This window comes from Hylaeus anthracinus, unplaced genomic scaffold, assembly GCF_026225885.1.
Source record: "Hylaeus anthracinus isolate JK02 unplaced genomic scaffold, UHH_iyHylAnth1.0_haploid 0, whole genome shotgun sequence".
Taxonomy (NCBI): domain Eukaryota; kingdom Metazoa; phylum Arthropoda; class Insecta; order Hymenoptera; family Colletidae; genus Hylaeus; species Hylaeus anthracinus.
The window spans coordinates 22,896,577-22,920,338 of NW_026533254.1; the positions used below are offsets into that span (position 1 = coordinate 22,896,577).

The following is a 23,762-nucleotide window of genomic DNA, read 5'->3' on the forward strand; positions in this document are numbered from 1 at the left end:
AACAGTCTACGACGAAAGGGAAAGCAGGATGGTCGGTTGAAACGAGCTACTCATTTAGACTGGACTCAAATTTACATCAAGTGCTTAACCAAGAAATTTGAATGTAATCAGGACCAGTTATTGTTTCGTTACTGTGAAATACTGTAGAAAAAAGTAGGTTTTGTACAAAACTCGGTAAATACATGATTTCCGACATTTTTTTTTTGACTGGGAGGAACATCATGGCACCAGACTCGAAATATATTGTCTGAGTAGGTTTGGGGTAGTTTTTGGTGGGGCAGCAATATTGAATACCGTTAATGTACATACTGTCTGAATAGGTTTGGGGTATATTTAGGTGAGCCGGCAATATTGAATACTGTTAATGTACATACTGTCTACACGGAAATACTGTCTGAGTAGGTTTGGGATAATGTATGACGTTTTTGGCGTGGGTTGCAAAATTGAATACCGGTAATATACGTATTTTCTGAGTAGGTTTGGTGTAGTTTTTTGTGGGAGCGGCAATATTGAATACTGTTAATATAAACAATTCATGTTCCTCCATGGAAACAAAAGTTGAAAATGACGTGATACCGAGATCGGTGCAAAAAAAAACACTTTCTGAACTATTTCAGTTTTTGACTGGGGGGGGGGGGGGAGTGGTGAAAAAGTTAAGGGTTAAGATGACCACCACTGTAATCGCCAAGACAAGGGCTATCTATGATAAAAAAAAAAATGAGCCCGATCGGAGTGTTTTCTTAACCTTAACCGTCAAATGCAATGATCGCATAACATATCTGATTAATCATGGCGGAATAATATCACACGTGCCCTATTACAGCATGTAAGGCGAGGGTACAGTTAGGCCAAGTACTATAGGCACCATCCAAATACCATTCGTTAAAGGTCAAGTATAATCCAAGCAAAATGGCGTCGTCGAGAAAGAGTTAAGAATCCCCCCCATTGTCTTTGCTGATCGCGTTTAACAGCGATTGAGCGACGTATCGCTAGCAACGATGCTTAAACAGAGTCCACGAACTGGAAAAGGTAGAAAAGCCAGTCTGAAGGAAGTTACTGTGTCAATTGTTGAGCCGGGATGAAGAAGAGCACTTAACCCCAAAGTAGTCGCACCCTCTGTTGGCACGTGAGGAGTGCAGTCTAGTCGTTTTGACCTGGCTGACACAAATTGGATGCATGCACCTACGTGTCCACGTATTAGACGGTAATTAACACGCTCCACCGAGCAGAAAACACGGCCAGTTTAAACGGGATTTAATGTTAATTCACCGTTGTCCCAAATTGCAGATCCGTCGCTGGGATTTAGCATAGACCAACGTTCCAGAACCCTGTCGAATCTTTTGGTTAATTTATGACGTTTGGCGGGTCGTTACACGCTTTGACGCGTCCTCCTGCACTTGCGTTTATGCTAACGAATCGCGGAATAACGATCCTAACATGGTTTATCAACATTTTAACTACAGGTCTGTTTAAATGCAGCCTGGAACGCAGAAGAGGACCTTTTACATTTTTGGCTGACGTTAAACTCTGTTTGGATTCATATAATTTATACGTCAATTTATACTGTCACTATGACAAAATCCTTTCTCTAGGTAGACACTGAAATTATAATAAAATCCCTGTAAATAAAGTGTCGATAAAGCAGCACAAAAGTCGAAGCTGCAACGATAAACGCAAAACGTTAATACTCTCTCAACTCTGACTCGATCACGTATTCCATTTAATCCATGCACATGTTTCAATTAGGAGCTCCGAACGGGCTTTAATCGATCTCCAGATGTTAGCGTATTACGTTAGCCGCGTTGTTGAACCAATTGCTGCGCCAAGTTATTCAATTAAATAGCAACGTGATAGGGACAGTGGTCTTCAACAGCCGTTTGATTCCGATCCTAACCTCTTGACTCGAGTGCACTAGTCCTCTTAATTTACTATAATTTTAAATAAATAATAATAAATTTAGAAGCTTTTTGCCTATGCCACAAAGGATTTGGAACTCACTTAACATCCCCTGTAACATCAAGGGACATAGCTTCAACTTCTTAATCGCGTTAAGACTCCTTGGAACCTAAGAGGTTCATCCCCAATTAAATATAATTTTAAACTAATATAATTTGCGATTCGCAGATATTTGGAGCTGCAGAGCAGCGGTCGTAAGGACGAGCTTCGTCTTCACTACGTATCACGCCGAGACGGGACTGTCCACGTGGAGGCGTTTCCTTTCCGACTGGCCGACGGCGCCTGGCACAGGGTCGCCCTGAGCGTAAGCGGCTCGCAGGTCGAGCTGCTCGTCGACTGTCATCCCTTGTACAGGCGACTGCTTCGGCCCGGACCACCTGACACCAATTTCACCTTGCCACAACTTCAGCTCTGGGTAGGCCAGAGAAACGTCAGGCACTTTCTCTTCAAGGTAAGAGCCGTTCATTACCGGTCTCTTTCCCCAATTTCTCCTAAACAATGTTACAACTACTGGCCGTAGCTTGCCAGGCGTTGGGGCAATGTAGGCCATAGACGTGAAAATTCAGAAAACAGGAGATTCGATTTGGATCACGCTGTATATTCAAATTTAGCAAGCCCAAGGTCTACGGGGTTCCTAAGTTCAATTACGAAGGGGTTTGATTAGTTTCATGTGGGATACGGTCTCTCCAGTGTGAGATTAGGAAATCGATTCAGAGCTAGAGTACTGTTCTTGAGAGTACTTGTAATGTTTACTTGTAATCCTGACTCAACGCTGGACCGAGATAAGTTGGTACGATTTTGGCGCCTCAGGGTGCTTTGCAGGATGTGAAGCTGATACCAGGGCCCCATGGCTATCTCTCCCAGTGTCCTCAGCTCGATTCGTCCTGTCCCACTTGCGGTCAATTTTCTATATTACAAAACACGGTGGAGCAGCTGATGCATAACCTCAACGAGCTGACGCGTAGGGTGAGTAAATGTTAACCCACTACTCACCGTCCTGATGAATCAAGTTCCGTCGTCTTCCACGAATTTCAACTTTCGCTTGGGCGAACGACTCGTGCTCATTGACGTCCTTCCTTTTAGCTAGCCGCTGCAGAGGGCAGAATAAGCAAAGTCGAGGAGTGCGAGTGCCAAAAGTCGTGCAGGATTAATGGCACCGTCCACGAAGACGGTGCGACCTGGAAGAAGGACTGCCAGCAGTGTTCCTGCGTCCATGGCGAGATCGAGTGCAGGCCGACGCCCTGCGCTCCTGTCACCTGCAAGAATCCTGTCATTCCTCAGGGACAATGCTGTCCGATTTGCTTAAGTAAGTACTCCATAAGTGGTCCGTTATCCGGCCGAGCATACGGTCCAAGAGTATAGCTGGCTGCTATGGTCATGGCTATTTAGAGCTAACGTTTACCATAGAGGAGCTCTAACTTGCTCAGAGGGGCACAACACTGTAAACACCATGGTCCTTTTTTTTTAAATCCTCACTTGACGTCGTGGCCAATAACCCAGTTCGTCGAAAAGTTCGGTGAATCATTACAAATGTTTGAAAACGGTTCACAACCAAGCTCTTTATAAAGAATTTCTGAACGGACCTCTTCTTCGGAGACTTTACAATGTTGTGCCTCGTAAGTTTTTCATGATTGCTGGGTAATCCGCATCCTGCTGTGTCTGTTCCCAGAGCAATGTTACTTGCACGGCGTGATTTACGATCACGGTGAGAAAGTCTCGCCGAAACAGTGCGTCGAGTGCGACTGTTTCGACGGTAGCTTCACCTGCCAAAGGTTCGACACGGAAACAAAATGTCCACGATTGCCTTGTCCACCCAGCGAGCAAATAAGCGTGGCCGAAGAATGTTGCAAGTTCTGTCCAGGTACGTTCGCACACGGAACATTAATGGTACCGCTACTCTAATCTCTTGAGACGTTTACCACATTTACAGCATAAAGAAGGGTATAGTCGAGCGAAATAAACGCCAGCGGTTAACGTAAAGTCGATAACGCCATCATTGCCATCGCTAGCCGAACATTCTAACAACGTCTCGCACGATAATAATCTATTAACCATCATACAGCCTCTGGCAAAGGGTTCCTCGCTCGGTAAACTCGCGTGACAATGGCGAAAGGTACCGTAGGTGAAGCTATAAAGTGGACTTTTTCAATTAATTTAACCGGATGACTCTTTGGGTGGTAGAATCTAAATGTTCGGGAGTTTAAACGACCATAACGTAAAGAATTGTTTCACATGACGTGGCCAAAGAGTCTCCTCAACTATACCTTGCCTATGCTAAGCAGTTTCCACTAGTACGATTCATTCCACTAGGAAGCTCTTTGCCAGAGGTTGTCCTCATCGCTAAAGCAGTCACTGCTAGTCGCTGTAGACCATTAACTAAGAATAAAAAAAGAAAGAGCGATGCATGCCGCGTCAGGTGAGTCCCAAGACTAGCCTAACTCACTTCTCATTGTCATCTGACGCGCTCGCCATTAAAGCTTCGCGAATGGTCAGCATGCAAAATTAACGAGATCTAAATCCTGGAAGCTGACAAACAAACCAAAACCAAATACACTAATCGAATGTTCTAACCGTCTCTCTTCATCTGCCTGGCTAACCCAATTTACCCAGGGGTGGACTACTGCGCTAAGGGCCACAAGTGTCACGCTAACGCGTCCTGCCTGAACCTCCAGACAACCTACGCCTGCCACTGCGATATCGGTTTCCAAGGGGATGGTCATAACTGTCACGGTATCTAATGCTTTCTCCTCTCTAACTAAACGCGCGCGTATTAACCTTCGTGCACCGTCTCGATGGGAAATTTCTGATCGACCACGTGCAATCCCCGATCGATCCGGCCGCGTGAAATATTTAAACGGTAATGTTGACACGCGGAGAACGTGACATGTGTTTGGACACGCGGTCCCACCACGTCCGTGTTGAAAATCCGGACCGTTGGTTCGACGGGGGACGCTCGTGGTTGAGGAATCGCGATGATGGGGATGCGCGTTCCAGCCTTGGGACGGTGATGCCCACGTTTTTTTAACGGTTTGAACGCCATTCCATAGGTGGAGCTAGGATCAGCCACCAGTTTTGGTCGCACAGGTTCGATCAACTTGTCTCGAGATGAGATTTAGAGGTCCAGTGTGTTGGAGGGGGCTAAAACTGGTGGCTGGAGCGCTGCACTACCGCTTAAAGGTTAGCTTGTGCTGTGAGTTTTGGTGAAATCTTAAGTAAACTGTCACTTATTTCGGATTCGTGAGGCTATTACTACCTGGTGACTTGAAGTTAATGTGGGTCCTGCTAGAATGGAGTGTTCTTGTGATTGATCATAACACGAGCGATCCTAAACTTCTGAGCGGTAGTGCATTGTATCAGCGATTCCTGCCTTCCAATAACATTGTAATTCGTTCTACGAGGAGAGGACTACAAGCAGAAACATCCTTCTCCAACAAATTATGTCACAGATTACAGGTATCAATACGGTCCTGTTATAAAAATTCAATCCTAAAGGACGTATGATCCTGCTGATGATCCTGCTGATGATCCTCTCCCCGCAACGAAAGCACTTTCTTCAAACGTTTATTGAATTTTACGCTGACACAATTTGTTGACGATTCAGATGTAGACGAGTGCAAGCAGCAAGGTGGCTCAGAGGGCCACCACTGCAACGCCAACACACAATGCGTGAACGTGATCGGTTCCTACACGTGCGAGTGTCTTCCGGGTTATCACAGAGTCGATAAGTTCAATTGCGCAGAGCTGGACGAATGCGCCACCGGTCACCACGCGTGCGACGAACACGCCACCTGCGTCAACACCGCCGGCAGCTACTACTGCATCTGCAAGGACGGCTACACTGGCGATGGATACGCCTGCAAACGTACAGTATTCGTTTCCTGACCGATTAACCCTTTAACCTATGATTCAAGTTCGCACCAATCCGAGCCATAGTAAATCCCCTAAGCCCCTTGGAGTAGGTCGATAAATAAGACTCGAGCGAACCATAGTTCTCACTGATTTCATCATGTCAAAGTTTACTCGTTATCAACGCTAACCTCCGCTCCTTCTCTTCAGCTGTCTGCAATCAGACTTGCCAGAACGGTGGCGAGTGCGTGGCGCCAGGAAGGTGTTCCTGTCGACGCGGTTACATCGGCAACAGCTGCGAACTCGACCTGGACGAGTGCGCCAGCGATCTCCACAGGTGCCATCAGTCCTCGACGTGCTTCAACATGCCCGGGTGGTACTACTGCCGTTGTAAACCTGGCTACAGAAGCGCCCTCCACGACAGCACTCAGGGCACCCAATGCCTCGACATCGACGAATGCAACGATCAAACGATCGAGAGAAGGCACACGTGCCACCCCAGCGCGAAGTGCGTCAACACCGAAGGAGGCTACGAGTGCGTATGTCCACTTCAGGAGGACAATCACACCGCGGAAGAGTGCAGGCTCAGTAAGTGTCCAGCTATACAAATACCATGCGCATTGTAATCCTATTGTTTACTGACAAAGAAATTCAATATATCAAGAGGTAGAACCGATATCGATTAGAGTTAACCCCTTGCTCGCCAGAGGCGCTGCTAGGACACGTGGTATCCGGTATAAAGTTACAAAGATGCCTGAAAAGCAAAGGGTTACAATATTGGAATAGTAAACACATTCCCTACCACAGATCCACAATAATATCACATACCTAACTAACTACGTGTTATTCAGGCTGCTGGTTCGAGAATCGAGAAGTCGGTAACGGCGAGACTCTGGCTCCAGCCGGGAATCCTTGCAGAAGGTGCACGTGTAAAGATGGCGTCGTCACGTGTAGAGACCCGATTTGCGACTGCAGCGCTCCGGGTAGCCACAGGGACAAGTGTTGTCCGCAGTGCGATCCCGCGGCTTCCTGCAGACACCAAGAACTTCATCACCTAGTCTTCAGAAGCGGTGAACGATGGATATACCAGTGCCAGACTTGTGAATGCCTGGTAATACATTAACTCCAACAACATAATTACCGGTTATCCATTGCGTTCATTTAGGTCACCTAGCGGTGCATAACCCCTTTAGAAACTGGATGAGCCTGTTAACTGGGATAGGACATCACACCACTGATCATTCGCCATTGTTAGATTGTAATCGATAGATTCTCGGCGAGATTTTGTTGAAATTGATTCAATTAATTTCAGTACGGCGAGATAGACTGCTGGCAGATGGAGTGTCCACCGGTGACCTGCTCCAATCCCGTGACTGAGGACGGGGACTGTTGTCCTCGTTGCGAGGATGACCCTTGCGCGAGGGAACTGCCTGGAAACGGTACCTCGCTCTCGGTCCTCACACGACCACGGCCCTGCAGCTACTCAGGGATCATCCACGACAGCGGCAGCTCCTGGCAGGATCCCCATGACAAGTGCACCACGTGCGAGTGCAAGGTAAGGAGGACGTCCAGCCACGGTCACGTGGAAGGGCCGAAGAAACCGAATCGTCGGTCCTTTACCCGTGGAAGGTCCGCAGGATACGGGTAGGATAGGGGGGTTCGTGGGAGAAGAGAGGCGAGAGACTGAGAAGAACCGATGATCTTGATAGTTATAAACTATATACCTTCTGTTCCATGGTATGTCAGTTGGGAACTCAATGCCCATGGGACCACGTAAGTTCCCTTCGTGAGTCAACGAATCATGTAAATATTTTACCTTGAAAAATGATGATAATTTGAAGAAGGACCTCTGATCAGCGTTTCTTCTCGTCGCGCTCTCTTTTCGCGCGAAATCAAGAGCTCAAGGTCAGTAAACGAAAAGTAAATATCGCCTTAAGTTAGCCGTGAATCTGTCATGTGTCTAATCAGTTGCGTTCACTATGATACGTCGAGGAACGACCAGTTGCTGTGCGGCAGACGTCCATGAGAAAAGAAAATATCATGATGTACATAATACACGTGGCGGATTAACATTATGTTAATATTTCATTTCTCTGTCTGTTCTCTTTGCGCAACATGCTTTCGCTGGACTTGAATTTAGGCGCTCAATTAACATCGCTTTATTTATGCATGAACGGTTTATTTAACATTCGCCTGATTAATAGTCGCGTGGGAGGAGTTGGCGCCTGAAAGTGAGGCGGGTTGCATTTGTTCAGGTGCAACGTATTTAGACACGAAAGGGTCGTGTATATTATAAACATACGATATTAATTATGTATCACTTTAAGTCTAGTAAATTTATATTAATTTATATATTTTTCTACCGCATTTCTGTTAATTTAATAAAATATCTGTCTGCTCCGGGCCTAAAACGATTACCCCTGAACGAATGCAACCCGCTTTGGCTTTAAGTGCAGACTCCTCGCGAGCAACTACATATTACATTGATGTCTACGTGTCTGAAAATGGATGTATAAAATATTTACCATAATTCTACGTTGACCAGTGAACAATATTTACTTGACTGTGTCGTTTCTCTTGTATATATGTATTAATTTATTTATAAAATGCTTGTAAAGCATACGGGTATCTTTCGCGACCAATATTGTTATAAAATGTGCGAATAGTTAATCCTAATAACCGAAATACGAAGTTAGTATATTTTTGTTTAATATGAAGGGTTGATAACAGGAGCATAGCTTGTCGTGTATCTAACCAATCGTTATTTTAAAATTCATTGACATACTATTGAGTTGAGATTGAAACAAATTCGTCCGCCACGTGTACAAATAGAGTCACACACACGAGCATATATACTTTTTTTGTTTCCTCGCTCTCTTTCGCTCTCTATCACTTTTTGTCTATCTTGTTTATTTATCGCGTCAGTGGGTAACCCTCGTATAATACAAGGTGCCTAACACACTGACTGTAATTTCTTTCTAGTATGTCATTTACTTTTGCGGTGTGTATAACGCGAGTCGACGTTGCAAAGCTATGCGCTAAAATCTTGGTCTTCGACACGCTGAGAGAAAGACAGTGTCAAACTGAACAGGATAGCAAAATTACTTCGTTAGTCTTTGAAGTTCCACTCAGCCTAATTAACTTTATTACCACTAATACAACTATATATATTTCATACACATAACATGTGGATGTATTTCGTTTATGAGTGAAATTTTACACAATCTAGGACCTAATCAACACTTTAAATATCCGATAAGTTGACAGAACTAAACAGAATATACAACATCCCCTACATTCTTTTCAAATGGAGATGTAAGACCTTTGGGTTGCCTGAGGATTCGGTAGTTGCAACTAAAATAGATTAGAATTTAGAGATATTCTACTTCAAAGACTCGACGAAACGTTAGAAACCACTCGAGGGACCCTGAGCAAACTAGTTAGATTGTTTGGGTGTCTAGAATCCGAGTCAGTTGTCTAGGAACACGTTCTCTCGGCGTTGGCTACCATTGCGTCGTGCTAGTCTTGTCATTATGCGATCTCAAGCTGTACTTCACCACTTGTAAATTACTCCAAGATCTCTTTTTTGGCAATACCAGCGTCCGAGACACGTTCAGGGGCGTCCCTAAGCTAGCCTTGAATTAGATCTGTGTATAATTTTTTCGTTGGCTGCCTCGCACGCGGCAGTGTTCATTATTATTGTTAGTCTTTCACCTTCAGTAAGAAAGACGACTTATTCCCAATTCGGCACCGTATATACTTATTAATGCATGTCTATCCAAGTGATCAGAGTAATATCATTGTTATCTGCGTATACGTAGAAAACGGGAGTCATCGTTGTTATTATTTTTCGTAGTGACAATTGATTTACCAGTCGTAATACGTTTTTGTTTGACCCTCGCTCACTGTATGGACCAGGTGCTAAATAGCTTGGACGAAAACAATACATCGATCTCGAACCGATCAATCGTTGACGCGGGGTATTGGTCTCTTGGATCGATTAAACGACGTCGTTGATCTCGAGGATACTCGGTTGTTGTTGTCGATCATCGCCACTGTCGGGCTGTTTCGAATGCTAGAATAAAAAATAACCTCAATGGAGATGAAATAGCTCACTTACATCTCTATGAAGTCGTTAATTGTAACTGGCATTAAATAATAAACTCGGTAGCACCTGTGGTAGTTGCGTGCTAAGAGTTCCTACCCGGGTCATCCGGGGTCAAGTTTCTTCAGGCGCCATCTCGCGAGGCGTGCGCAAAGTTCGAACACACGTGATTGCCCCTGAACGATTGCGACCCGCCTTACACTCGGGTATAAGCTCTTCGCGCACGACTAGCACGCGAAATTTTCCAATTTACCTTTTTTAAATTATCCGAGAAACCAATACTCCCTATCGTAAATCAAAATTTCGAAACGAATCGAACACTGCCGCGAGATACAGAAGGACTGCGCGCGCGATCGATCAAAAGACGTAAGTTCTGATTCGCCATCGACTCATTCGCTATCGATAGAACCAAAGGAATAAAAAAGAAAATTCTCACTGCTTCGGGTCGGCCCTGCATGGATCGTGTTCAGTACATACTGCCTGGCGACGATTAATCGAAAGCGGACCCGACCTCATAGCGACCGACCGTGTAGCATGACCTCTACCTCGTCGATCCGATCACGTCAGCTTTCAGTCTCGATGGAGACCAATCGCATCTCCGAGAACAAGCAAAGAGAGCAACCTGGAAAAGATCAGGAGAAATTTAATAGAAAAATTCAATGAGAATAGACAGAGGCAACAAGGCCCGGGAACAAAGTGTCTAACGAACCATCGAAACGGGGATAACCTAGCTTAACGGAAGCATAGAGCCGATGGTGCGTGCTCTCGTGAACGGATGGGACGCGGAGAGGGTAGGCTGATGCGCTGAGCAAACACGAAAGACTGTAACCGAGTGCTAATACCGTAACCATGTTGTGAAATTTTAACCCCGCCATATTGCCCGTGACGACTAACCTGATAGCCTAACGATGGGTATCCTTGCAGGTGCCGTACTGCGCCCAATTGGTGAGCAATAGCGCGTGTTGTGTGCATCGGTAATCACGTCACTTCTACCTCACCTATAAATCTCTACCCGCCTCTTCTATTTCTTTATTAATGTTCTCTTACTGTTATTGTTTACTGTCCATGACTAATCTCGAGCTCGAGTGCTTTCGTTTCTCCTCCTGCCTGCTTAGATAGTTCTCCAGCACTGCTACCGAATACCCGTTCCAACGCTTGTTCTCCCGTGTTTCTGTTTCAATCTTTCTTCTCTGTACCGTTCGATTCTTAGACTCTAGCGAATCCGCGTGTCCCCGTTTAGAGGTCTTTTCGTTCGTTGATTGCCGCACGTTGGTCACCAGGCTTTCACTTAACGTTCTCTTCGGTTAGGTTAGGTCTACTGTGTATGTCACGCGTCTGCTGAAATTGTTGTATCATTTGATTAAAATAGCATTTGCATAAAATAGTATAGTCCGGTGGTACGAGGTATTTATTGCATAGGGAGTACGGAGACAGGTGTCTGAAACGTTAAGATTGGATTCTATGTGAAGAATAATGATGTCATCCTTTGGTACAGACGAAAGAGTTAAATTTTTCTTTGTGGTTCAATTTAGTAAAGTCATTTGTACAAAGAAATTGTTCTATGGATGAAGAGAATTTTTGCAATCAGAATGTTCGTATACGTAACAGACATGCACTACTTGAAATTGTCTTAATTGCATATTTCTTTTAAATGTCAAACAGTGTGAACAGTGTAAAATGGAATACCTTCTACGAACATAATAATTTCATAGGACCATGTACGTGACTGTTGGGCGTATAAAATAAAATTCCTCGTAAATGATGCGTGACATAAACAGGATTTAACATTAGGCCAAGAAAATGTTAGCATCAAGGGTGAATCGCGAGCACGTCGCATGTTCCATACGTTGAATTCTTTGTCAAAGATGTTCTTGATCGACGCGTCGACGAATTTTTCAGTAATCTGCATATTAACTCAAGACTGATGAATTATAATAGTCTAATACCGTACAAAATACGCAGTGCCATTGAATATATATATATATATATATATATATATATATATATATATATATATATATTATTCATCAAATAATAAGTTCTTCCCAATCGATACGCTTGACGTAGTCTTGCAGGTTGCATTCGAGGCCAAACCTGGTTGTATACATTCAGGTGCAATCTTCTCAGAAGCAAAAAAGAAAAGCAATTTTTCATTTCTATTTCAAGGCTTTTAAAATTCGTGAACAGTAATGGTAATCTAAGTATCTCGATGCAATTAATTTTTAATAGAATTATTTAAAATAATCTGCTTGCAAATCATCGATCGATCGATCGATCAAGAAGTATATGGATCCTCTACTCTGGTACAGTGGCTGAATGCACGTTTACGAAAAATTAATTCGCATGCACCGACTCACCCCACGCTCTCATATCTAAAATGATTAAATTAACTTCTTTCACTTAGTTCGCACACATTACGTGGCACACTGTCGTCGATATAGATCGGAAATATATATATGTCACACACACATGTTACATATATATATGTAAATCACTTCTGGCCGGTTTCTAATTTGTATCGGTCGGGGCGCACGGCGCACGTGGTGACAGACACAACACAAAAGAACACACAGACTGCATTTTGATTCGTTTCTTTATCTTTATTTTATTATGTTTTTTGGTTACACTTGAGCCTCTTTTGCACCCTCCTCTTATCTGCATTCGAGATTCGATAGAAGCACCAAGAGTCTCTTTCTCTCTGTCTATCGAGTGTTGTCCAGCATCGATTCTGGCAAACAATTCTCCTTGATTCGATTGGAACAAGATATTTCAAATCAAGTTTACAAGTTGCAGAAGTGATAGCTACACGAAGATACAGGAGAATTAGTTTCTGTTGAAGGCAAAATTGCTGAATTCTCTATTAATCACTGCTGATTCGGAATTTTTGAACATGATTCGCGGAATAAAATCAGACGAGATGATTCTTTGACGCAAAATACGTCGAAAATGTAAAATGAACTTTTTTCGTTCGACTCCTCATTTTCGAAGACAATGACGTTTAATGTTACCGCGTCGGACGGCGCTCGCAGTTCTCGCGAACAATCGCAAAGACGCCAGTCTCAACGACTGTTCAAAGTTAATTTTCTCGCAAAGAAAGCCGCATACAAAGAAAATGCATTCCTCGGTTTCGACTTGCTTTTTAATAATAAACCCGTTTCCGTTCGAGTCGTGGTAGAAACCCAATCTCACTTTTTACAGCAACTTATTCGAGCTACTTTACCTTCAACATATCATTACAAAGTCCTTTTGACGCAAACTGATGTACTCCTAGCTTAAATCTTCGTTTAAAACTCAAACAAAAAAAAAAACAGATACTTGGTTCTCTGACAAAAATTCGCGTTTATTTTTGGTCTATTAGAACGATTGCGTTCGCAAAAGGACTACATCAGACGTTGCGATCATCTTTGCCAGAGTCGTTGCAGAAAGTAGTGAAACCTAGACACGTTTTCGTCGGGTGTCAGATACATACTATGGAAATTCATTGTTTTGTCCCCCCGAATGTCAGCATGATTGTCGTTAAGAATTCTTGTAATTGTGATCGTGATGCGAACGTCTCACAACGAGTCACGTGGGTTAAAGAGAGAAAAGGCGTAGGACCGGGTGCAACCATCGCTAGGACGTCTATTTTCTGTCTCCACGGCGGAAACGTGGCCAGTTCAACGAAACAATGAATTGCATACTATGTGGAGGATTACCTAAATATTCCTTCCGCGGTGCGAAAAGTCTTGGACTCGCGGTTTATGAAATTAAACATGGCAGCCACCGATGGGACGCCGATGGCGTAAAATCGTCGATTGCGCGACATAACACACACGCTTTCACCCTTTCACTTAAGTAAATTTGCTTTCTACAAAAGAAAAAACGTGATACGAAAGAAGCTTGATACAACTAAAATCAGGATCTTAAATCTACGTGTTTGCATTTCTTGAACAATTACGAGACTTGAATCCCATAACTACACACTGCAGCTGTTTTAGGCGACGCGCACAAATGACACAGTAACGCGTAAAGCTACCATAAGTCCCCAGAGTGTGCAAAAGGTCAGGCATGGGTGTGTAAATCATTTTTGAAACGATACTAGGCGGAAGTTACCGGACGCACCTAGTGTTACAAACCGCTAAAAGGTTATTTCGAAAGTGTCCTTCGTTTTCGAGGATTTTGAGCTTAAAATTGTGTACACTAGTAAAAACAACAAGTAGAAACTCCAATCACAGCCAAGTACTCTATTCGTCTACAACCACTGGCTGATCACGTGGTCGCAACTGACCTGCCATTAGCGTGCAAAACTTTAAGCCAAACACCTCCAAAATGGTGGCCACTCTTGACAAAAACACTTTACCGTTTTGCAATACCAGGAGTGTCTAACAACATCGACGAGTCTCATTCCAGAAATCATGTTCGCCTCGCGCCTTTTCTTTGTTAGCCAACGAACTCCAGTGCAAAATGGCGCACGACTCTGTTCCTAAAAAACATCCCTCATATCATTTCGTATCGTACACAGCACCAAAAGGGGAAGCACACGCTCGCGAAGCCCAAGACTTTTCGCGGTGAGAGGGGACCGTGAAAGGACGAACGCGAAAGACGATAGAAAGTTGCGTTCCATCCGCCGTGGCTAACCCAGTGTCCAACGAAACTCTCCGTAGGACGGGCAGCTTTGCTGCAGCTACGATTACGGCTGCGCTGGCGATCTGGACGACAACAAGCAGCAACGTCCTCCAGTCGTTATTCCTGAGCCTGTCGTACGCGGTCTACCGAGCCCTGCGGGGTCACCGATGGCTGACGGTGCACAGGAAGCAGCTCTATCAGCGGTTACCGCTTCCCCAGGTGGTGCAACAGTCGCCAGCACCTATCTCCTGTCACCCTCTTCTTCTTCCTCGTCCGTCGGCGCCAGCAGTGGCTCCAACGTCCCCAGGAAAGTCCACTGGACCCTGCAGAACGCTGCCCCGCCAAAGTCCCAGCAACAGCAGCAACAGAGAGACGATCGTCGTCTCAGAACACAACAACAACAAACAACTCCCACAGCCAGGTACCACCTGGCCACCAACGGAGCGACAACGTCGTCGTCGACGTCGCAGCGCGCCACACCCGCGGCGACGTCGTCGTCGACGACGACGGTCAAGACCCCGGTCAAGTACGAGGCCAAATCCCAAGTCCAGACGCGTCGTCAGCGCGCCAAGTCCTCGACCAGCCTCGCGAATCATCGAAGCAACGCGTCTTCTTCTTCGTCCCCATCCTCGTCGCCTACCCTCGCCGTGTTGGCACCCTCTGGGGCGGACCTGGACTCGGAGGATAACCGTTCGACCAGCAGCACGCTCAGCGACAGAGTCGCCAGCAACGGATACCGTCAGTCGACAACTCGCCATCGGAAGAGCGACAACCCGGAATCCGTGGCGCGAGACAGCGCCACTTGAGGCAGATGGCGCTGCGGACAGCTAGAAGAGAAAGAAATCAACATTGGCAAGGCATTCCAGGGGGTGTAGAAACAAAACAAGGGGTAGCCCGATACGTAGGAGCGAGCGGAGAAGCGTTTTCTATAGTCACCTTGGTCATCCGGATGAGCATCGTCGAGGGAGACCAAACGGGGAATGAGAAACGCGAGCAGAACGAAGGAGGAATCCCGTGGGAGTCCTTCCCGACAACGTTGCAACGACGATAGCGCCCTCGATCGGGGGAGAGGGTGTTTCTCCTAGCTCGCCGTCATCCTCGGTCCCTTGGACATTCGACCAGCTTCCACGGATCATCGTTTGACTTGCCGCGTCAGTCACGTCACGAGAGACATTTTCGTAGTTCGCTCGCGTGGTCCCGCGCGAGCCAACAGTGGTTGCGGAACGCGCTGTTGTGCGAGTTGTGGGCCTCAACTTCTAGTCCGTTTTAGAGTCGCGTCCCTCGCGTCGAGCAAAGGCCTTCGAAGACGGTATTCAACCAAGTATCACGATCGTTCGTTGAGGATTCGCTGAGCCCATTTCTCGTGAACGTAGCCGAGTGGTTTAGGTGTGCCAAAAACGAGCCTGCCTAAGCGAACAGCAACAGCTTTTCTCGTCTTCGCGTACCGAGGACGATCAGAGCGCACGGACTTGACGTTTTCGTTCCTCTTTTTCTTTGTTTTGTTACGAGCTCGAATAGGGACGTGGAGAGTCCCTGGGACGCGTCGTTCGTCGCCGCGATTTGTCGAACGACGCTGTTGGGTCAAGCATAAAGTTAGTCGACACACGTGCGAGTCTTAGACGAGTCCGGCCCCCGAGAATCGAGAAACTGAGCCAAGACGAAACAGAGAGACGTGTCTGCGAGTGTCCTCGGCAAACACGTAGATGCTTTAGCAATTCCTTTGGCGTATTTCATTGAACAGGTAGCGCACAATATTTGGGCCTTATAAAGTATATAAATTGTCGATGTTCCGCTATGGGAGAACCTCGTGTAATCGTACCGTCTCGGACAACGAGCAAACGGCGTATAATTATCGTAAGGAATTGAAATAACCCGACGAGAAGGAGAAACGTTATTACATAGGAGAGTTCCGTAATATACTATATAATATATACAAATATATATATATATGAAAATATATATATGTATACACACACATATAATGTAAGTATATTCGACGGATATGTGCGAAGCATAACGAATCTATCGATGTTGAGTATGTAAAGCGGAAGACAACTATGACTATAAAGTATTCTATTATGGATGATCATATCTCGTGACAATATAGGTAACGCGCGGTAAACTCCGGGAGGCTATACACAATCACTATAGCCCGTGTGTTTTTGGTGAATATATAGTCTACGCTTGAAAGTAAATTTAAGGAACATTAGGGTACTGATCTGAATTCGCGGCGATCTTCGATCGCGACGTTATTAGGGATCCGTGGTTCAGTTTCTCTGGTTTCGTACGCTGACTGGTTTATGCCTGATCCAGGTATCATATATCGAACGCGCAACCTGTGCCTCCGAGGTTAAACGAGACCTTAGGCCCTCGGACACTTTTGCACGGTGGAAATCAGACGTATCTGTTGACGTCCTCCCTCTGTCTAGGAGGTTAATCGGAAATTAAACTGGTCACCGTTTGGATAGCTGCAGGATGAGATGATGAAACATGTTTGAAACTACTGACAAGCAGAGCTACATTATGCATCAGAACTGTCGAAATATAGTCATCAGTCGGCAAGGTAAATTCTAAACAGTCGGTGTGATTGGTTGAATCGGTAAGGAAGATCCCAAGAGTGATGGTCAGTTGATAACGTTGATTACAAATGCAATCGTCAGTCGATATGTCAGAATCACGATAATCGGTTCCCTTTTTTCAAATAATCATGCCAGATAAACTACATGAGATATGGAGAACACTATACTTAACCTCACCTAATCAAGACCATCAACGCACAGTCTTTTTAAGGATCACATCTGATTGGCAATAGTAGTCTATCAAATAGTTCAGTTAAACTAAGTATACTGGCTACTTTTTCATTAAAAACCACAGAGACTCATGGACATGGTCTGCTTTATTACACATTTGATTTCTCTTACGAATTACCCCAGAAAAAAGATTCCTAGTTATAATAATCAATTTATAAGGGTGATGGTCAAAGGGACGGGAAACGGACACGTCTGACTTTCCACCATGCTAATTAGGTCTCCTGTTCAATTATTACTTGTACACCGGACGATGAACGTGCCGGCTCGCTCGAACGATTCTTTATCTCGCTCAACCCAACGCGACCACTACGATTACATTCCTCCTTGATTTACAATAAGTAGGCACTAATGAGAGAAACATATAAAAAAGTATACATATATATATATATAAATAACGAAAGAAAGAAATAATTAAATAACGAAATATACGAAGAGAGAGCACGAATATATACACGTATACATATACGGAAAAAAGGAACGGTGAAGTACTCGAGTGAATATAGAATTATAGCCAATCTCCTGATGAAAGAAAGAAGAATGTAGAGAACTTGTATAACATGCATTCGAGAGTTCATCGGTAATCGTTTGTTCAATGTGCAATAACTTAACGGTAACGGCTTAATGTGTAAAGGAGACTCCTATTAATCGCGCGGAACCAGCGATGCTCCACGTCCGATGGAGGCTCTTGTTAAGGCAACACGATATTTCCTCCGTAGCGCGTGGCTGTCGATCGTTTTTAATCCTAATTTTGTCGATCTCTTGTCAACGAACCTTTATAACGTGGAAAGCCTAAAAAGTAGTCTCTAGTACTTTGCATACACACATAAATGGTCCCCATACTATCGCTTGAGACACATCAGGAGGCCTCTAGAAATCCTAAGGGTTACATTCAATTCCAATGTTTTTTTCACAATGAATTGGCGGTATCAGTGATTGAATAGTTGGCTTATGGTCTACTTAGATAAATTGGTCCTCTTCTCCATGTTATAAAAAGTTTTCTGTAATTTGTCCAGAACTTTCTGGAAATCTCAATTCTTTCTTGGCATTTTCGTTTTCTCGTCAATCTTCAAGTCAAAGTAGTTGATCCAGAATCGAAGAACGCGTTAAGTCCATTAAGTCTTGAGACAGCCACGCGATGCTGGACTACTTACACGTACGAAGCGGCGACAATTTGTTTTTCGACGTTGAATAGATTGGTGAGAGGTACTGTCAATAAAAGAAATTTCGGGAAAAAGTTCCATCGAGGCAACGGTTCTTCAAGTACGGGACATGCACTGTTGCGCATCCACAAGAATGTCTCAGAGGGTGAGTCAAAGCTAGGCAACGCTACTTGTAGCGTATAGACTAGATGACTGCGCTAGCTCGACAATGGTGGCGCTAGTGTAGGTCTAAGTAGCGCCATATGTGCCAAGTGGCGCTGTTGTCGCTTTGAGAAGCCCCTTGTGGAAGCATAACAGTACCATCATCCCCCAGGAAGAAGAGACTTGTTTGGACCAAGTCGGATTCATGATTCTCCGCTTGATCCGCTTCGTACGTACCCCCCACACACATATACACAGACGTACACCATAAATACACACACACCCACCGGTATATTAACGAGGAGATATCGACGAGAAGCGCGTATCGGCCTGAGTAAATCATATTAATTAATATTAATAACGACTAATAACGCTGTTGCTCCTGATAATTGTATATAGACGTGTAATGTTATAGTAACAACCATTAGCGGGGCGTACATTATACATATTATACATAACAAAACATATTATAACGAACGAGACTAAATCTCATGCCGTGCGATTTTGACTACTTAACGAACGAATAAACTTAAACAGCAACGTGTAACACGAATTTACTGACGAGCAACGGAAGCAGGATGCCGATGACGACGATGACGCGAGAGCCAAGGCGGGTCTGACGGGTCGATTTTCTAGAGAGGGTTGGTACCGATCGTAGGTTACCAGTAGGGTTGCCGTAAGCTGAGCGAATGCAACCGCGTTGAGCCGTTCGTGACGTATCAACGAGTAGCAGAGAGGAGACTTAGTACGGGTGTAGAGCGGTGCGAGAAAGAAGTATACAGCGAATTGCGAAGTCATATTCGGCTCAACGCGTTGAGTATTCGCTAGCAACCCTGCTGGCAAGCCTGGTTACCAGATATCAAGCCCTGTTGTCAGGGGTCACAACGTGGTCAACGATGAATGTCAACTGCCTTTCCTGCGATCTGTCGCTCTCCTGCAATGTCGCATCGTGCCGTAAAATAGTATACAATTAAACTACAAGTAATAGATCGTATTACCTATTGTATTATCGATATCGTGTTAAGCATGTACCGACGAACTAACCTCGAGGATCGAGGGGGATAAGAGGCAGGAGTAGGACTGCGAGGCCGGCCAGACACCTAGCGGCGAGTCTCGACGTCAACTTCGGACTCAACCGTCGACTGTCGCGCCACAGCCGACGATACGTGGAACTAACGAGACGACGGAAACGCACTTGGCACAAAGAATCACGAGAATCGTCGAGGATTAGGCTTTATAGGTTCGCTATAAAGTGTACATTAGATGTAACGCCGCGTCACGTACCCCGGTAAGGAAGATGCGCGAGAATGTCTCGTTGCCAGGTGCCTCGAGCGAATAACGCGTCCTAGGAATACTAAACTTTGCAACGAAACAAGAAAGTCGATGAGAGGGCTCTCGCCCTTCGCGACGCACGGGAATCACCTCCGACATTTTTTAGAACCATCGTCGACGCCCGGACGAGTTTTAGCAGAACACACGCGGCGCGGTATCATTCGTCGGGTCGAGTTACAAAGTAACGTCGCTTGTCTTTCAAGAGACGCTCCTGAACCTCCATTCGATATCATCGTCACAAATCCCTGCGAGGAGTCGACGCCTCGTCTGGCAACGAGTCATTCCCCCGCCCCGATCATCCGCGCGTTCTTCGTTCGATTAGACGAGCTAGACAAACAAACAGGTCTCGTAATCAGGTAGGTAGGTTAGGTAGGTCGGTAGATAGGTAGATACCTAAAGGCAGGGCGGCGTTAGGCAGAGCCGGACACGTCGTGAACCCGTGGCGTATGAAATTACAAGAAGGACATCGATGAAAGAGGGACGAGCCTGCCAGAAGGAAACCTCGAGGACGAAACAAGAAAGAGGAGAAGAGGACGAGGAACAAAGAACTCTAAATGAACTATTAAAATAGTTAAGGAACACCGAGATCAGCCGGAGGGACTTCTTTTATAGTGTTTACCTAATATTAATACCAGTTTACCGTTATCCTGACTACTACTAGTACGCCTAATTACTATACCGAAGTAACTACTACAACGACTACTAGTAAGCGCTTATTAAAGAGAGATTAACGAAGATCTACTACAGCCAACCTAGTCCCAGTTTAACCTGTGCTCTAAACGTAGACATTACTACCGTTGCTATCTACTGGCGCTAATGTTACTGTCATCGTTTCGTTCGATCGTCGTTACGTGTGATCAGAGCGGTGTCTGCGACGTCGCCCGTGGCCCAATCCCGTTGGACAACACGGAAACGTCCCTGTTTTAACGGGATGCTCTCAACGGGGGTAGTGCTTCAGAGGAAGACGTCTTAACGAAAGCCTAGTCCAAATTGTTTACGTCGAAGACGCGTTCTCTTTACACTGGCTGCATTCAGCGGAGACAACAGTTGCGCGACTGTCGTACGATTCTCTCGAGTTCTCTGCTCTGATTCGTCCAGTCACTTCAAATAAACGAATCAAAACGGAGAATCGAAGAGAATGGCTCGAACAATTGTCTGCCGAATTCGCCCAATCGCTCAACAGTTGCGCAGCTATGTCTCTGTCGAATGTACCCGCTGTTTCCATGTCTGAAAAGACCACCAGGAGCCACGGAGACGGTCGTAGGACCACCAATCGATGCGCTGCTAGCGTTTACCGTCACAGCACTCGCTAGCGGCTGGCGCAATCGTCACTGCCGGGACTATCATCGCCATCTTTGTTCATTCGATCATCCGATCAGGGTACAGGCTGCCGACAGTCGTGGACGTCGAGTTTCTAATTGTTAACCAGTGCTACTAACGTTACTTATACTATACTAATATCGATACTGTCGTTATAGTCGATACGCAATACTATGGTCGGTTTTTTCGTACAGCCGTCACGAACGTCGCGGACATTATACCGGGTCGTCGAAGCGACGCGACGCGACGCGACTGGGACAAGGACGCGAGTGCTACGTCTGCGCCGCCCTTCGCATAGGTGTACGCTACCTAGTGATGTGATGTCGATGAATTCGCGATGAAAATGCGGAACCTCGCTCTTCCAGCGTACCTTGACCTTTTTCGACTGCCGTACTTTCAAACCTTCGTCGCTGTTTCGTCAAACCGCTAGGGAACCTGGGCAGACATACTCTCCCCGATCCATTTGGTCATTTGGACACCTTGTAACTCTTTTTGGAGCGTCGACGAAATAGGGCAGCGAACGTGTGTTTAACGATCGAGGATTGTTAGTGGCGAATGGATCCTTCACACTCGTTCAAAGACCGATCACGGTTAATTGGATTCTTAAGAGCACATGTCACTGGCCGTTTCAGTAGATGTACAGTGTCGCTGGTGTCCAAATAGACAATATGACTCAAAGCAGTTAGACATTCCAATCTTGGTAGTCCTGAACGTTTAGCTTGACCATTGCCCATAAGAATCCAGTTCGCTATTTCTGATAATCATGAATCCTTGGTGAGATAGAAAATAATTGTAAACTCTGTGGACCAGAGCTGGGTGCTGCGATGGTTCAATTCGCGACGAGCACGCGAATAAGTGGAACGCCATCATGGTGGCCACACCACTAGTGTCGCATAATCGCCGTGGCGCTGCAATAATCGCGACGCGCTCAGCACTGATATGCTATTCTGTCTGATGTACACAAATAAGGATCGAAACTACAGAGATGAGTGTAAACGATCGAAGAACTATCGACTCTATGATATCATATCACTAATGCCGCGCCATTTTCACCTGTCTACTCCTTCCTCTGATCACCAAACCTTCCTCCAATAGCTAATATCGAATCCCCTGACCGGCCTAAATTCATTTCTTTGCCGATTGAGCAAGCAGGTTTGAGTTCAGTCGCTGCCCACTGGTCATCGAGAAGCTTGCAACGATTTCTTGACACGTTTACGTCGGTCACGGGCTGAAGCTTGGCGTAGAGATGAGTATAACGGAGAATACGTGTATTTCTCGAATACGTAAGGTCCGGGATATCACAGGAAAACGTGTATCGAGCGTCGCCGGGGGCGATGGTAACCAATCGCGCAGCTTCTTTGGCTGATCCATGAAACTTGCCGATCTAGACATGTCAATGAACCGAACTGAAGTTGATCCGTACTGTACATCCTCGAGCATAATTCGACCGCGTAAATACCTAAGTATATCTTTTCAATATTTCGCCAATTCTTCGTTTGATTTTGAAATTTCATTTCACGGAGTCGTTGAAGCGCGAGTTTCGTTCAGGGTCCTGTACACGCCACCAGAGAACAGTTCGGATAAAATCAGAAATGCAAATTCCACGCAAAAAATCGAACAAACATCCGGGGAAAGAGATATATTCCCGTAGGCTGAAAGGTTCTCTCGCAATTTCTGTTCTCGCAGGATGAATGGAGATTCGACGAGCCCCCCACGCCACCGTTGTCCAAGAGTCGCTAACAGAATTGACGAAATTGATTTCGAATCGAACAATACCACGGCGACGTCCATCGCGTTTCCATGCTTGTTGTGCGACGAATGTTTCTATGTACGTGTACAACTTTAACTTGATAGCATACGAATAGAGACGGATCCAGATTCTTAAAACTGAAGGGCGAGGGGAGGGCGCAGCGACCACGTGACAGAGCACATTTACGCAAAAAACATCGAATAGGGAGGACAATCTCAGACAGGAATGATTTGCTTACCGAAACAATAAATTTTGATTCGAGTTCTATTTTTTTTATGAAATTTATACGCCACTAAATTTCGAACGGTCCTGTGTTTCCTGCCATCCCCCCGCCACCGCACCTGCTGGATTCGCCCTCGCCTACGAATTATTGTACGGTACCGCCGTGTAAGAGTGTAAGGGAGTTGATTTTCTAGTCAGGTACGAGTTACAAAATACTTTTACGTTCGACAGTAACTTTTACATCGCTGTGAATATGTAAGACGTTTTTCTTCTTTTTCTTCTCGTTAAATCTTTTTCATCGTTGCGTCGAGACGAGCGCGTCTCGCCATCGAGAGATGAGCGAACCTAAACACAGGCATACACAGGGACATACACACGCGTACACATCGATAAACAACAGATACGACGATTATGAGATACGATTTTCAATTTAATATATTAATTAAGAATTAATCTTATTATTACGATTATTATTATTATTATTATTATTATTATTATTATTATTATTATTATTA

The 23,762-nt window shown here is 45.2% G+C and overlaps 1 protein-coding gene across 2 annotated transcripts in view; it reads left to right on the plus strand.

The window, feature by feature from the left end:
• Positions 1–23,756, plus strand: part of LOC128896555 (protein kinase C-binding protein NELL1-like) — a 79,370-nt gene extending 55,614 nt beyond the window's left edge. The window contains exons 4-14 of one of the 2 annotated variants that reach the window (XM_054159922.1): positions 2,125–2,407; positions 2,767–2,922; positions 3,040–3,262; positions 3,626–3,817; positions 4,567–4,686; positions 5,558–5,818; positions 6,013–6,390; positions 6,654–6,913; positions 7,115–7,357; positions 10,832–10,852; positions 14,551–23,756. In XM_054159922.1, coding sequence (XP_054015897.1) covers positions 2,125–2,407; positions 2,767–2,922; positions 3,040–3,262; positions 3,626–3,817; positions 4,567–4,686; positions 5,558–5,818; positions 6,013–6,390; positions 6,654–6,913; positions 7,115–7,357; positions 10,832–10,852; positions 14,551–15,318 — 2,905 coding nt within the window. In that variant the 3' untranslated portion in view covers positions 15,319–23,756. The remainder of the gene's footprint in view (positions 1–2,124; positions 2,408–2,766; positions 2,923–3,039; positions 3,263–3,625; positions 3,818–4,566; positions 4,687–5,557; positions 5,819–6,012; positions 6,391–6,653; positions 6,914–7,114; positions 7,358–10,831; positions 10,853–14,550) is intronic. The other variant, XM_054159930.1, reaches the window with a different exon arrangement.
• The last annotated feature ends 6 nt before the right edge of the window (positions 23,757–23,762 follow it).